The following is a 16572-nucleotide window of genomic DNA, read 5'->3' as shown; positions in this document are numbered from 1 at the left end:
CTTTTTACACGATTCCTAAGTCAGATTTCTATGCTTTTTTTTTTATTTATTTAATGTAAATCGAAGATTTATTCGAATGTTTTATACGAATGTCGAATCATTCAAAAGGAAGAAAAAGTTCAATAGATTAGGTACCTAATTTAGATTTATCTTTTATAATCAAATTTCTTCCTTTGCTTTTTTCTTTTAGCCAAACAAATTTGAATCAATAAAATTTTAATATTTAATAACAAATAATTTATATAAATCTACAAATATATATATATATATATATATATATAGTCTACTAATGGAACGAAAGTCTTCTATTGCCTTTGGCAAATTCGAATCAATGATGTGATTCAATATTCAATATTCAAATCGACAATAATTAATACAAAATATTAAAAATAATTTTATAAGGGCAATGAAATTTTTTGCATTTATTTTAGCCGATATAAATTCGATAAAATTTTTCTAATGACCGTAAAATAAATTCGAATAAATAAGAATCAATATTCAATGATTTAAATAAAAAAAAAAAATTTACACGCGAATATACATGTATAATTTATAAATGCGATGAAATTTCTGCATTGTTTAAAAAAACGAAAGTATATAAAAAATAAGAAAAAAAAAAGAAAAGAAAATTTCAATAATAAAATCTAATATTAAATGACATTGATACATATATATATTATATATATATGTGTGTGTGTATACGTACATATATAATGAGAGATACGCCAATAGATGAATATTATTGAATGCCTGATTCAGGTGGATACGGAATTCCTTCAAAGACTCCAAGTCACGAAACTCGACCGACATGCAGCTTGTAGTCTGCCCATGAAAATGTTTGCAGCTTGGAAAAATATTTCTTCGGCAAATGGTGTTAACTAGGAAGATCTGAAAATGCCTCGTCTTCGATATTGCGTTTCTGTATGTTTGTCTCTCTTTCTCTCTCTCTCTCTCTCTCTCTCTCTGTGCCATTCTATCTCTCTTTTTTCCTTTTTCTCTATTTCTTTCTCATGCTCATTCTCTTTCTCTTTCTCTTTCTCTTTCTCTTTGCAAGACTGGAACAACGTGAAAGAAAACACGATGTTATCGCGATAATGGTTATTACAATCATTTTCATATACATATACATTACTCACATATACACACACATACATATACAAATATAATTATTCGGTAAATAAAGTTCCATTGTAAAAATTAACCAAAGGTTTTATCAAACGATCAAATGATTGTATTATAAGAATGATAATTATATCATGTTGTTATTTATTTGAAACTTTTCTTTTTTACAAATGTTATGACGATGTTAAAGAAAGTTAGAAGTTAAAAAGAGAAAAGTTAAGAAGATCAAATGAATTCTCGACGAATGGAAAGTAATAATAATAATAATAATAATAATAATAATAATAATAATAATAATAATAATAATAATAATAATAATAATAATAATAATAATAATAATAATAATAATAATAATAATAAAATAAAAAGAAATTCTTCATTTTTTGGATAGACATTCGTTTTCTTCTTCCACGTCGTTCTTCGTAATGTAATTATGTTCAAAAAATTTTTTACATTAATGTTTCATCTAATGAAAAGTTACAGAAATTAAATATATTTCTTTCTTTTTTTTTGTCTTTTTTTTCCTTTATGAATAAAATAATACAAAATATTAAAAAAAATATTTTTATTCGAAACGATATCTGTTTCTTTTCTTTTTCCAAGGGATTTTTAATGTTCATCGAACATCTAAGATCTATAGTCTCTGTAGAGAATATATTATTATACGTATGTATATATATATATATATATATATATATATATATATATATAATATGTTATATACACAAATACGTTCCTATGTTTGCCTGCTTTGCTTTCTTGCAATTAGTATGAAATTTGCGTCACGTAATTTCACTTTATGCACGCAGCATGTCATTGAACGTCAAATGCAGTAATTGTAAAGTTGTAGTTAATCTTATCCGTTGTGCACTAGCTATGAAGCGACAAGCAGGTTGGACAGTAGATTAGGTATTATCAAAATACGATTAATTTAATTCCCGTTCAATTTGAAAACGAATTGATATTTATTTTTATTATTTCTCTTTTCTTATTTGTTCCTTGTTTTCAATCAATTTTCTCGAGTTAAAAGAAAAATTGAGAATTATAACGTTTAGATCACCTTTTCATTTTCATAGTTCTCTGTAACTCTTAAATGTTTTCTTTTTTTTTTTTTTCCTTTTTTTTTTTTTTTTTCTTTTTCTTTTAGTTAAATTGAAAAAATTATATAGCGTGAAAATTTTGTATATATTACTTATATATACACTAAAATTACGTATATATTACGTATACGTAATATATACGTAATATATATATATATATATATATATATATATATATATATATATATAATATTCTCTAATCGCACATATTACTATGTAATATTACAATAATATACAAAAGAAAGATAAATATTAATAATTGAATAATTAAAGTTATTAATTTATAGTAATATTTATAAAATTCAATTTCGTGAAAGAATATATTTTATTTTTTAATGTTGTTTTTCTTTTTAAATCTGCAAATTAAAAAAAAAAAAATATATATAAATATTATAAATAAAAAAAAGAACTTTTTAATCTTTTGTAAAATTTAAATTTATTGTATATATACATATATATTCCCTATTTTACCCTCTTTCTTATTTCTTTCTTTATTTTTCTTCTTTATTTTTTTGATTCCTTCTTTTTGCCTTTTCCTTTTTTTTTTTTTTCAATCTGTATGCTTTCAGATGGACTTGATTCTTCCTTCGTCCTCGAAACACGACGAGGGAAACTTTTCATATGTAGATAGGCAAATTTTTGGACGGGAAAACGATGTGCGAAACGAAGTAATTAAAAAAGTTTCTAGCTAAATAAAGAGAGTGGGAGATAGAGAGAGTGAGAGAGAGAGAGAGAGAGAGAGAGAGAGAGAGAGAGAAAACCTTCAAGCTCGAGAGTTTTAAGCGTACTTTAGTAGTTTAAACGAGCAAATTTCTGCATATCACACTTGTTGAGATCACTTTCCTCCTTTCTTTCTTTCTTTTCATTTCTTTTTTTCTTATCTTCCTTTTCGTTTTCTTATTCTTTTTTTTTCTTTTCATTTTTTTCTTTTTTATTTCTTTTTTTTACTGACACGAACACATCTATATATATATATATATATATATATATATATATATATATATATACATACTTATATACGTAATAATTGCGATCATAGAACTTTGTCTATGATTCATATCATTCTTATGGTGCTTCTTTGTAAGACTTAATAATAATTTTTAGATAGGATATATAATAAGAGAAAATCTCTAATGGATTTTCGACATTAACGAGGGGAAAATTGAATCGCTGATTAAAAAAAAAAAAAAAAAAATAAACTATAAATAAATAAATAAATAAATAAATAAATAGGAAAGAGGAAGGAAGAAAAAAATGAAAATAGAATAGAATAAAATAAGAAAAGGAGAAAAGATTTATTCGCTTAAGCAAAATAATATATAATTACTTGTTATTGTATTAATCGATAAACTGTACGTTATATCGATGCATTATATGTGTATACGTATAGTTTATTAGTATACGTATTACACATAAATAATAATATATTAATATTGATAATAATATTAATAATATATCGTATATATTCTAATATCGGTGTTGTTGTATCGAATGAATTTTCTTTTTACAAAAAGAACACCTATATAATATATACGTAAATATTTTCTCGATGTATATTACATGAAATGAATATATGTATAATAATAATAATAATAATAACAATAATAATAATAATAATAATAATAATAATAATAATAATAATAATAATAATAATAATAACAATAATAATAATAATAATAATAATAATAATAATAATAATAATAATAATAATAACAATAATAATAACAATAATAATAACAATAATAATAATGTTTTTTCGATGATTGCATTTCAAAGATACGAATCTTGTTATAAAAAAAAAAAAAAAAAAAACGAAATTCATGACAGTAACTTTGTAAAATGATGGACAACATTTTTGGAATTGAATTTCATATAAAATTATCGTTTATAACATTATCGTATATTTCTTATTAATTATCATTGTACACTACATACGTATGTGGTATTATAATTATTCAAGTGTTAATAATTATGAAAAAGACTTTTTCAATTCCTTATAAGATTATCATAATGGTCTACAATCGATTGTAATTAAATACATAAAGTATTAATTGTATTGATGTTAAGGATAAATAAGAAAAGTAAATTTTGAAGGATAGAAAATATCGAGCGTCGTTAATGTTTATTCCAAATTGTAAATTTTATGTCTATTGTATTCTATAACAATTGAGGAAAGAGAGAGAGAGAGAGAGAGAGAGAGAGAGAGAGAGTGTATGTGTGTGTATGTATGTAAAAAAAAAAAAAATGAAAGATAAAAGATACAAAGTTATGGTCATTTTTCGTTCTATTGTCATTCAAGATTTTTATTTATATTCTCCTTTGTAAGATGAATATCATTGATTTTCAAATAGTATTTATTTCCTAATATATATATATATATATATATATATATATATATATATATGTAACAAAATTATACAAAAATTCAGGAATGGATTTCTCGTATGTAGAGATGAAAAAAAAAAAAGAAAGAATTAGGCTTTACCAATATGAATCAGGAAATGCTTAATTATTAATGCTAATACTTTCAATAATTATATTAGTATAGTATTGTAATAATATTTTATATTTTATTTCTTAGAATTACGATAACATTCTGTTACGATCATTTCTTTATATGAAATATTTTCGAAATGTCAATATCTTCCTTGTTTGAATATTGGCCAAGATTTGTCGTCTCATCGAGTTTCAAATACGCCCCATAAATACGCCTACTTATGATTGTCAAGTAAATATGTTAATCCATTTAACTGGTGTTAAAGATATTAAAAGTAAAATCTGACACTTGACATAACGATAAACGTAGAGACATTTGAACATAATCAAACTGATATTTCGAATTTAATTTCAATTTAATTTTATTACAAATTATATATAAAATATACACACATATATATACGTAGATACATACATACGCACGCATACACATACACGCGCACACACATTTATACTTATATATATGTAATTATATAATTATATATATATATAGGAAGCTTTGCAAAAAGTTTTATAAAAAAGTGTATATGAATATATACATTATATACTAGTAAGAAAAAAAAAAAAAGAAGAAAAAAAGAGAAAAGTTATCTTGTTAAAAAGAATATCTACTATCGTGTATTATAATTTAACGATTATATTATCGTTGATCGTTGATCAAAAATGAAATAAAACTTTTACTTCCTCTCGACGATTCTTTTTTTCATTCGATTCGAATATTATGAAGAAGAAAAAATACAAAAAGAAGAAGAAGAAGAAGAAGAAGAAGAAGAAGAAGAAGAAGAAGAAGAAGAAGAAGAAGAAGAAGAAGAAGAAGAAGAAGAAAAACAAGAGAATAAGAGAGAGAGAGAGAGAGAGAGAGAGAGAGTGAGAGAGAGAAAAAAAAAGGAAAAAGAAAAATCCTTTAATCCCTTTAATGTACCACAAAATTTCTTCTGAACTTTTTTATTAGACGAAAAAAGCTCCTTTGAAAATTAATCGCCGATCATCTTTTGACTAGTCCTTAATTAAAGTTCTCAAGTATTAATTAGATTTGACTGTGAATATATATATGTATATATATATATTTAGTTATCGGTTAAGAAAATGGGACGAAGTACGGTAAATCGCGTAGGAAGGAGATCTACAGAAAGTAGTGTGGGTGTAGGGGGTTGGGTGAGATTCGTAGTGAGGATGATGCAAAGGAGAGAGGTGAAAAATCCCTGAACGGAAATCATTCCGCATGAGAAACGTAAGATCAAGATTTGAAATAAGAGAAATAGGAGAAGAGGGAAGGTATAAAAAAAAAAAAAAAGAACTCGAGCGATGCTCTTTGAAGTTGGAATAAAGTTGATGGTCGTATGTTGGGGTAAGAATAAGATACGATAGAACGGACTGGAAATCTTCCTTGGGGGATACGAAGTGTATCTAAGAGAATCAAAGTGAAATAGTTTCAATTCGACAATACTGAGAAACGTATTATTTCCTTTAGATTGGATGCGTATGCATATTGCAGAGAGATTGAAAACTTCGATCTTATTACGTGAAAAATTAGAAAAGTGAACGACGATGGAGAGACTTCTCGTGTGGATTAAATTTTTGTAATAATTAAATAAGGACAAATTTATAATGAATTTCTTTTTTCTTTATTTCTTTTTTTTTCTTTTTTTCTTTTTTTCTTTTTTTCTTTTTTTCCCCCCGTTTATTATCATTATTATTTTTTTTTTTTTAATCCAATTTCTCTCTCTCTCTTTTTTTTTTTTTTTTTTTTTTTTAGATAGAAAGAATCTTTCAAGAGAGATAGAGATTCGTTTAATCGTAAAGTAGAGAGAAGAGAAAGTCATCAAAGAAGTCGAGTATCTCTTTCCGATTTTTCTTTTTTTTTTTTTTTTTTTTTTTTTTTTTTTTTTTCTCAACGTCGAGACGGTCGCTTTCGTGTGTGTAACGACTATGTCAGGATGTTATATGAAAATTTGATTTTTCAGACAAATCCGAAGACATAAGAATTAAGTCCTTTCCCTGGAGGATCAGTCGCTCTCTCTCTCTCTCTCTCTCTCTCTCTCTCTCTCTCTCTCGATCGTACGATCTTTTGAATAACGAATGAGTCTCGTTCGTGTCAATCCACGCGGGAAATTGAAAATTTTACCAGATGAGTTATAGATCAAAGTCTATTTCAACTTTCGTGTGCTGAAAAGAGGATGCTTAAAAAAGAGACAGACAGGGTGAGAGAGAGAGAGAGAGAGAGAGAGAGAGAGAGAGAACTCCGATAAGCTCGATATATTGGTATATACATCAACATATAAATTATAAAAGGAATATAATATATCCAAAGATGGTTACTCTCTTTCGACGTGAAACTTTAAATGTTTTTACGAGCAACTGACCTGGATGTATACTCCTGCTTAGTCTCGGACTAAAGTAGTTTAAGTAGTTTCTTCGGAACTTGCGGGTTTACCATTAAAGAAGAACCATTACGGCCAAGTTTAACGCCCATGACACATTCTTAAGGTCTTTCAAATATTTCACAGAGTTTATCGCTCTTTGCCGCTCGATCAAACAAAAATTACATAATATTATAATAATAATAATAATAATAATAATAATAATAATAATAATAAGAAGAAGAAGAAGAAGAAGAAGAAGAAAAAGAATGTATATTATATGTATTATAATAATTATATAATTATATTATAAATGAAATATCATGAAATAATATTTATTACATTCTCGAGTATATCCTTCTGATATCATCGATGAAAATTCAATCTTATATAATTTTTTAATGGCAGCTTGAGTCCGATTAAAAGAAAAAAAAAAAAATAATAAATAAATAAATAATTAAAAAAAAGTAAAAATTTAAACAAAAAACAAAATGAATTTCTATAGTTTTATATAGAATAACGACACCGAATATGAAACACCATTTATATATATATATATATATATATATATATATATATATATATATATATATATATATATATATATATGTGAGGACATTTATTTTTTATTATTTTTTTTTTAATAATTCTAAACATTGTCACAGTTTTGTTTTATTCAATACTTGAGTAAATATTATTGGTGTCTCATAGTATTTACATATGTTCGATATTCGATACAGTTATTCGAAATGAACTCATCATTAAATTCAAACGTCTTTGACGATTAACCTTTGAAAACGGATGATCGATCGAATGTACGTCGCATTAGAAACTAATTCCATTCTGAACTTCGTCGTTTGTTAACCGCCTGGATTAACCCGTATGTAACGTGTCACTTCGTACTTGATTGCTGCTAGTAATTAATTCCCTTGGCGTTTCTTGTCGACTGGAACTAATTAGATAACGGAAAAAAGCACATGCCTCTTGTTTCCGTAATTTGTATTCCAACTTACTCGAGAGTATATAATTTAGTTAAAGGTAATGGATACACGTCCATTGTTAATTTCTCTCGACTATAATTAACAAGGGATATGGTACATTTAGTTTAAATTGCATTATTGAATTTTACATAATAGAAGACCAATGTACGTGAGACAGAGATATATAAGTATTGAAACGATCAATGTTGATAAAATAAAAATTAATTTTAACGATCAAAGTAATATTTTACATTATCGACGTTAGATAACAAATTCTTTTATACCGACGGTCGGTAATGTAGCAAATCATTTATATGAATAATTTAAGATGGCGTTACTGCTTCTCCTGAGACGGACATTAGCCATGACGTTCTAGTACCATATGCGGCAACTTCAAAGAACTCCTGTACCTAAGTGGAAAGACGAACCGTGAATCGATAAAAAATGAATGTATCAATTCTAATTCAATTTAAACTATCGATCATTTAAATTCTCTTTACTTAAAGTACTCGTGTTAATATATTTCAATTGCAATGCGTTGCGAACACGGTACCAAAACGTTCAAAATCTGTCGTTGCTCTTGCAAATGGCGATGTAAATGTTTGATACCACGTAAAAAGAAATCTCCCTTGCCGTTTAACAGGGCAACCAGCAGAGATGTTAAAATTGGTTTACATCCAAAATTGTATACTCATTATTCCCATGCACCTTCGGTTGGTCGTTACAATGTTTTGCCAATTAAAAGTAAAAGACAAGCGATAAGGTTATTATATCGAATAAAAAATATTTATATTAATAAAATTGAGAACAATTTAACATAGATTTATTAAAAAATATTTTCATTGTTCGATAATATTATTTTAATGATTAAATTCAGTTGGAAGAGAGAATTGGAAACGAAACAATTTTCTGAAAGCTTAGGTGGTCGTTATTTGGAATCGCGCATAATTCAAAGAGATTTGATGATCACAGGACGTGGCCCAGGAACTCACGAGATAGAGCAATGGCCGGAAAATGTTTTGAATAAATCTTGCAAGAGCATACGCGAAGACGTCAGTTTTGGCACTGTTCCACGTTTCAAAAGTGTTTACTCTAAGACACCTGGTCCAGGTCGATTAAAAAAAAAAAAAAAAAAAAGAAAAAAAAACAAAACAAAAAAATATATAAAAAATATTTTTTACTATTGAAACTATTTGAATTAATAATATCGAAACGATAAAATTTATGTGAATTTTTAGGATATCTTAAAGTACATAATCCTTATTATTATTTGGAGCTGAATAGATTGAAAGGTTTATCTTCTTTACCATCGTTCGAATACGATGGTCTTATGCCAAGATTTAAAGATATTCAAAGAGATTACTCTTTGCCATGTAACATGTAATCTCTTCTTTTTATTATTATTATTATTATTATTATTATTATTATTATTATTATTATTATTATTATTATTATTATTATTATTATTAACTATTATTAAATTTTTGAGATTGAATTTGTCCAATAATAATAATGATTACATTTAATGATTTCATAGATATAATGTAAAAGATCCGAGATCGATCGAAGGTATTTTAAAGAAAGTTACTGGAAAAAGAGGACCGTACGATTTATTTACAGGCAATCTATTAATTTAAAAAAGAATATAAATCTTTTAAAAATATTTTGTCTAACGTAAAACAGATAAAACATTGAATTTCAGGACCAAGGGATGATACTACTATAAAGGGATACATGGGTCGGAAAATAGAGGATTATCGAGGTTGGCCAATAAGTTTACCCGGTGAAATAGAAAAACTTTTAAATAAATCGAATTATTACAAGGGACGTATCTCAACTTGTCCAAGGTATATTATAAAAAATCGAATTATTATTTAAAAATTTACGAAGACATTTTAATAATCAATTGTTATTAGATTTCCAAAGATCAGTGGATTGAGAATGGCATTAATGGATATAAACATGTGTTATAAGAATCCAAATGATCCTGGACCTGGTCATTATAATCCTATCACACCTCGAAAGCCTAAAAATAGAATGTCTTATCCTTTTGACAGTAACGTTGAAAATATTCGACCGACACTTCAAAATATTGAATATCCTGGACCAGCAAGATACAAAATTAAAGAGATTAAACGTATCAAAGGGAATGGATGGACTTGGATATTTAAAAGCAAACAACTTAGAACTATAGGTGCCATCATTCCTAAACCTTACAATGATTTTTGATTGATTCTTTTCTCTCTTTTTTTTTTTTTGTATATCTCAAAGGAAAAAAAAAACGAAGAAGAGGAAGAAGAAAAAGAAAAAAAAAAAAGAAAAAAAAATGAAAAAGAAAATTCTTACTCTTGGAGGATCCTTCTCAGTTGGACGATAAGTAATCGGAAGTGTTAAAATTGATCCAATCTCAAGAGTTTTCCCAGGTGGCATAAAAAATGGTCCCAATGGATTCAGCAAAGTCACTTGTACTTTTACCTCTCTGAAAAAGGAAAGGCAAGAGTTTGATACGAAAACTTCCGAGATTTCGACATGCAATTACATCACGAGGGAGATCACCGAGACGACACGGAGAAAGTATTGACTTAATTTATCCATAAGATTTTGCAATAATCGAATGCAACGGTTTACCTTGTAAAAAGATACAGAGAGAGAGAGAGAGAGAGGGGGGGGGGGAGAGAGACGATTAAAATTTAACTGACGATCTAATTTCTCTTTCTAACGATATATACCTGTCGGAGATATTTTTCACTGATAAAAACTTCCTCGACGAGGAGCCGATGATCGTTGGTTCGAAACTTATTTCACGTGTCGTATTCAAAATGATTATAACTGGTCTAATTACAGGACAATAAAGCTTAGCAAATAAAGTTTCTTCTCTTGTAATACCGTCTGCTGTTTCGATTTCTATCGAACAAGTCACGTTTATCGTTGTCGTGTATGCCACGAAATTCTCCAAAAGATCGCATTCTCCTAAAAACAAATCGTTTCCCGTGATTTCGAAATCTTCTTTCTTTTTCTTCGTTTGATCGATTACTTCTACTTCTTTGTCCTTCGATCGTTTTGACTGCTTACGCGTCGTCTTGCCTGAAATTAATTATCATTGAAAGAAATGACTTCGAAAGGAATCATAATTATTCGTAAAATAATATGTGAACAAAAAAAAAAAAACAAGAAAAAAGGAAAAAGAATCACCATGAGATTTATCTTTCTTCGTAGATTTCTTTTCGATCATAGTTTCAAACTTTAATCTTTCCAATTCTTCCGCAATTTTTGCCACCTTCAATTCCTTCGTTCTCCTCGTTACAGCATATTTCGATAATTTCGGCTCGAAAATAAAATTAATTATGACGAGATCGTTACTTTTCAAACGTCCATTCCCCGGGACAATGCTCATTTGACGTGAGGAACATTTGAATTCGTAATGAGCTGTAAATTCCTTCAATTGATCCTTTTTCAATACACTACAACTGCAATTTGGATAAGATGCCATGTTGAAGGCCCGCAGTTCGATGCCGATCTACATACATTCGTAATTATTAACGATAATTTTATATTACATCGATAGAACTAATAGTAATAAAAATGAGATAGGAAACAAATATTGAAATTGATGTAGAGACTTTTTTACGAAGCGAAATAATTTAAAACACGCGAATAAACTTTGTTCTTCGTTAAATTATATTAATCGGCGGCGCGATGAATTTTATTTATTTATTTATTTTTTTTTTTCTTTTATTTTCTTTTTTAAACGAAATGTATCACTAAAAAATATTTATCCCTGATATCAGTATTACTGTACCGTAGAATATAATATAATGCAAGTAACGGTAAAGAAATTATAGTAATTCATTTATAAAGAAAAAAAAAAAAAAAAAGATGTCTGAGAATTTCCAAAGATTTGTGTTTTGTTTCGCTAAATTTTCAATAAAACTGATTTGTTAATTTAATTCTATTTACATGCCAATAGAATGGCATTGATCGTCATTATTAATTTTTTACACTTTAATACTGAATTTAAATAAATAATTGTAATTATTAAATAATATACTTATTCTGACAATAGTATATCTTGTTACATGATACATTATATGATAATGATTTAAAATTAGTAATAATTAACTCACTATGGAAAAACAACCACAGGGAGTCCCTGGAAATTCTAAAATTTGTTCGCTCAATTCGCAATATGTATCGACGATATAGACTGAGACTTCGATCACATTTTTTTCAACTCTCTTGTCCATTTTATGATCGTACTTAGAAACTGCATTAGGCGTATCTAATTCGAAGAAAAAGAAAAAAGAAAAAAAGACAAAACACAAGGTACACATTTGTAAAAACAATGATAAATATGATTTTCAATTATTATTGAAATATATTTTCATTTACTTTCTGCTTTAAACGAAGCTTCATCATAATCACGATTAACATTTTCTGTGATATCAGAACGACGAACAAATTCTTTTTTCAGATCCTTCGATTTTTTCTTCCATAACATTCGACATTCATTCACATCGACGACATTCGTTTTAAATGGTATACTCGAACCCATACGAAAATTTTTGGATTTTCCAACGTAAGGATTTTTCAATTTACCAATCTGCAATTCTTTCCCACGTCCAGCGAGCTCGGCGATCGTCACAACTTGTACAAGAAAACTAATTTCATAGTTACTATTAGATCAGCTCTTGATCTTTGCACTGTGGCTATGATAAAAAGATTGAAAAGATCATAAAGAAATGTATCTCAATGACGGCAGCGAAACTTTTGAAAGAAGAAATGTCGGTGGACTAATCTAACTTTCTTGAAAGAAATGATTAGAAATCTATTATTTATCTACCTGAGATAGTCAAAGTAGTTTAGGTATTGCGCAACGAGAACTTTTTCTTATTTTTTGTCTTTTTTATATATGTATATAAATACATATATATATATATATATATATATACTTTTTTTTTCTTATTCTTCAATTGATTAAATTTTGTTACCTTCGTTCTCCCTCCAAACAGTTGGCACCTAATTCATTTCCAGGAATATCTATTGAAAATGGTGAATAAATCAGATGAAGGGATATGCTCTCGCCAGGTAAGATTTTACCGAAACCATAATTCGGCTGTATTTCCATAAATGATGGCAAATTTATAAAACCATATTCTTGAACGAGCAATGAAATATTTGTCAGTGTCAACTCTGCTAATACTGATTCGTGAGTAAACACTCGACCTAACTCTACATGGCTTGGTTCTAAAAATAATATTATTATGTGATTGATAAAATTATTTCTATGATACTTTAAATTAAGTAATTTATTATTGATTGAATAAGTTTTTCTAAAATTATGTTCTTTTTCTTTTTTTTTTTTTTTAGCATAGAAGTAGTATAGTAAATATATAACTATAGTATTATATATGGATAAAAAATTATTTAGTATAATATTACTAATTTCAGAAGACTTTAATATTATATAAAGTTAATAAGTAGTCAATAAGTTTATCATTCTTTAAAAATGATCTCACCTAATATCAAAGCATGACAAGTTGTAAGCGTACTGAGTACTTTCAAGATCAATGGTGATGCATTTATGGTGTCCGGTGATATTGATTTTATATGTATTGGCACCTCCAATACATTAGATATAGAATTATAATATCTAAAAATAAATCCGAATGAAATTATTATTATAAAAAAAAAAAAAAAATAGATCATTAAAAAATACCTTTTCGATTTTTTTATTATATTAGATTCAGGAATGAATCTAACACTAATTGCGTGAATTGATTCAGGTTGGATTAAAGTTGATTGTGGATATAAAAATATCTGATTTCTAAGAGATCTTGGTATACTCATTGATACTTCGATACTAGATCGGCCTATATCAATTATAAATCATTATAAAACATTTCATTAGAGACTATTCATTAATTTTTTTACTACTTAACGTCTAAATGTTAAATTAACCAGTATTGATAATGTTAAAGTTCTGTTGATATATTCCAGAATCCATCATGATTATTCCTAGATCTATGTAAGATGGATCCAAATGAATCTGTAGACCTGTTGTTTCTGCCCACATCGATACATTCTAATGAAATTCATTTGAATAATATTATTCAATAATATTATATTATACGTATAAATAAATTATATTCTATGTGTGAACTCGAAAGAATATATATATATATCTTTTTTATCGCGTACACGCCTGTCAAATATTTCATTGTTGATCTTGAAACATAATTGAAGAGTTTCGTAATGAAGCCCAATGTATTTCGGATAAAATTGAATTTTTAGACGGCATGAAAAATCAGCTGGTACATCGATCATAGAAAAACTCGTCTTTTTTTTCATCCTCTCGTTTTCATTATCGTCGGTCAATGTATCTATAAAAGAATCTATGAAAAATAAGATAAAATATAAAATATAAATACAATATAAAATAATAATATATATAAAGTAAAAAAAAAAAAAAATATATATATATATAAATGAAAGATAAAATATAAATATAAAAATGTAAAATATATTTTGCAATTATTTATTTGACCTTCGTTAAATAACATTGAAATATCATCGTCGCACGATTCCGTGCTTTGAATTTCACCATTCTCGAAGCTCCATACGAAATTATTATATCTACGATCTTTATTCTCGATCAAAAGTGTAAATAATTTTTTGCCTTCGTTAGAAATCGTAAGAATTTTTTCGTTCAATTTCGATTTGGTAAATTTCCAAATAGGTGACGTAACAAATCTACAAACGAATGAACGTCGATTTTGTTAATGGCGAAAAGAATTTTTTGATTTTGTACATATTTTTTTTTTCTTTGTCTTTTTTTTTTTTTTTTTTTTTTTTCTTTCTTTTCGGATAACTTTGCAAATTTCTACCTAATCTCTTGTGGATCGATTTTCGGTATTGGGATTTTAGGTAAACAATGAATCGGTATAGAAAAACGATGATATTTCGTTGGATTGTCAGGTCCAAATGTTAAGAAGTGTATTATAGCGATCACTTCTTCCTCGTGTATCGGCAAAAATTTTATTATTACTTTTACATGCAAACCGGGCATTAGTTTAACAGCAGAATCCATGCATACCTAAGATAATATAAATTAATGTAAGAATAAGTATAATATATAGAATATACACACACACATATATATATATATATATACATATGTATTAGGTTGGAAACATACATATGCATTAGGTTGGAAACATACATATGTATTAGGTTGGAAACTATGAAACGGGCGTTGAATGAAAATAGAAAACTAAACAAAAACGTCCGTTTCATAGTTTCCAACCTAATACTTATATATTAGGTTGGAAACTATGAAACGGGCGTTGAATGAAAATAAAAAAACAAAACAAAAACCTACTTCAATAACTGGTTCCCAAGTTTTCGTTTCAATCTTATGATATCTTATATAAGCCCATTTAGACGATTTATTAAAAATATTAACTTTTCGACAATACGTTTTATCGATTTGAAAATTCTAAAATAATGTATATAAAATTATAGTTAAATGTAAAAATTTAAACAGAGGGACAGAGAAAGAGAGCGAAAGAGAAAGAGAGAGAGAGAGAGAGAGAGAGAGAGAGAGAGAGAGAGAGAGAGAGAGAAAAGATATTAAAAAGAAAAAATGTTATGTTACAAATGTTACTTTAAATTCGATTTTATCAGGATTCGCGTAGAAACAATTGTCCTTTGGAAATTCATCATCGTCCAATCGTAAGTGTATTTTTTTTTCAACATGGACAATCGTCGTGTTTTCTTCTATCGTAGTAACAATTTTTTCTCCCGACTTCATTGGCAAATCTTTTTCATCAATTTTTCTATTCATTTCATTGTTATTGTCGATCGTTGTCATCTCCTTGGATGATACAGTTATAATTTTTTTACGTTCCGTCATTTCACTTTGTATTTTATATTCGCTAATATCCAAAAACTTTTCGAAATAAATGTTAGGACATTCGATGTCGTCGTACGTCGATCGAACGCTTCGTACTTTTTTTTTTATTAATTTTATACAACGTCCATTCATTTCTCGACTAATTCTTTCAATAATCTCGATAGTTCGTTTCTTCCTAGCTGATTTTTCTTTCGTCCGATTTCTCTTCGACATGATAATCTGAAATAAAATAAAATAAAAAAAGAAAAGAAAAAGAAAAAAACAGAGGAACGATATAGAAGAAGGAAAAAAGTAATATAGAAGGAAGAAAAAGAAAAATAAAGAAATAATAATTTTATTTATTATGCAAATAGAAATGACATTACTTGATCAAAAATAGGATGATCGTAAGGTAAACAGCCATCAACGATCTCATACCTTTCTAATAACCTGCAATCATTAATGAAGTCTTTCTTTTTTTCCTTTTTTTTTTTTTTTAAATCATTAAATCAACATAATTTAAATTAATAAATATATTTTTTTTTCTACTTGTTAATAAATCTCATACGGTCGTTTTCCCATATCCTCTTTCTTTCTTCCAAATGACACAAATAATCCAATCG

At 27.0% G+C, this 16572-nt stretch overlaps 3 protein-coding genes across 5 annotated transcripts in view; 2 read left to right on the top strand and 1 right to left on the bottom strand.

Moving 5' to 3' along the window:
* LOC118443734 (galanin receptor type 1) overlaps nucleotides 1–3164 on the top strand; it is a 50632-nt gene extending 47468 nt beyond the window's left edge. For 2 of the 3 annotated variants that reach the window (XM_035871150.2, XM_085655123.1), the window contains exons 10-11: nucleotides 760–921; nucleotides 2792–3164. In XM_035871150.2, coding sequence (XP_035727043.2) covers nucleotides 760–832 — 73 coding nt within the window. In that variant the 3' untranslated portion in view covers nucleotides 833–921; nucleotides 2792–3164. The remainder of the gene's footprint in view (nucleotides 1–759; nucleotides 922–2791) is intronic. The other variant, XM_035871152.2, reaches the window with a different exon arrangement.
* Nucleotides 3165–8381: 5217 nt separating this feature from the next.
* LOC146873335 (uncharacterized) lies at nucleotides 8382–14131 on the bottom strand. Its single transcript, XM_085661302.1, has 10 exons — nucleotides 14017–14131; nucleotides 13775–13928; nucleotides 13575–13708; nucleotides 13047–13302; nucleotides 12448–12716; nucleotides 12183–12337; nucleotides 11251–11575; nucleotides 10788–11142; nucleotides 10405–10537; nucleotides 8382–8468 (listed from the first exon to the last, which is right to left on the bottom strand). Exons 1-10 carry the CDS (start codon nucleotides 14129–14131, stop codon nucleotides 8382–8384), a joined length of 1983 nt encoding a protein of 660 aa, XP_085517428.1.
* LOC118443859 (ciliary microtubule-associated protein 2) lies at nucleotides 8592–10287 on the top strand. The gene is made up of 6 exons (XM_035871447.1): nucleotides 8592–8821; nucleotides 8936–9168; nucleotides 9297–9438; nucleotides 9596–9678; nucleotides 9761–9905; nucleotides 9975–10287. The coding sequence occupies exons 1-6, from the start codon at nucleotides 8592–8594 to the stop codon at nucleotides 10285–10287; spliced, it is 1146 nt and encodes a 381-aa protein (XP_035727340.1).
* Nucleotides 14132–16572: the final 2441 nt, after the last annotated feature.

The sequence above is a fragment of the Vespa mandarinia genome, chromosome 1, assembly GCF_050613455.1.
Source record: "Vespa mandarinia isolate Hongniang chromosome 1, ASM5061345v1, whole genome shotgun sequence".
NCBI classification, from domain to species: Eukaryota; Metazoa; Arthropoda; class Insecta; order Hymenoptera; family Vespidae; genus Vespa; species Vespa mandarinia.
Note: the sequence above shows the minus strand (reverse complement) of the source record. Positions and strands in the feature narration are given on the sequence as shown.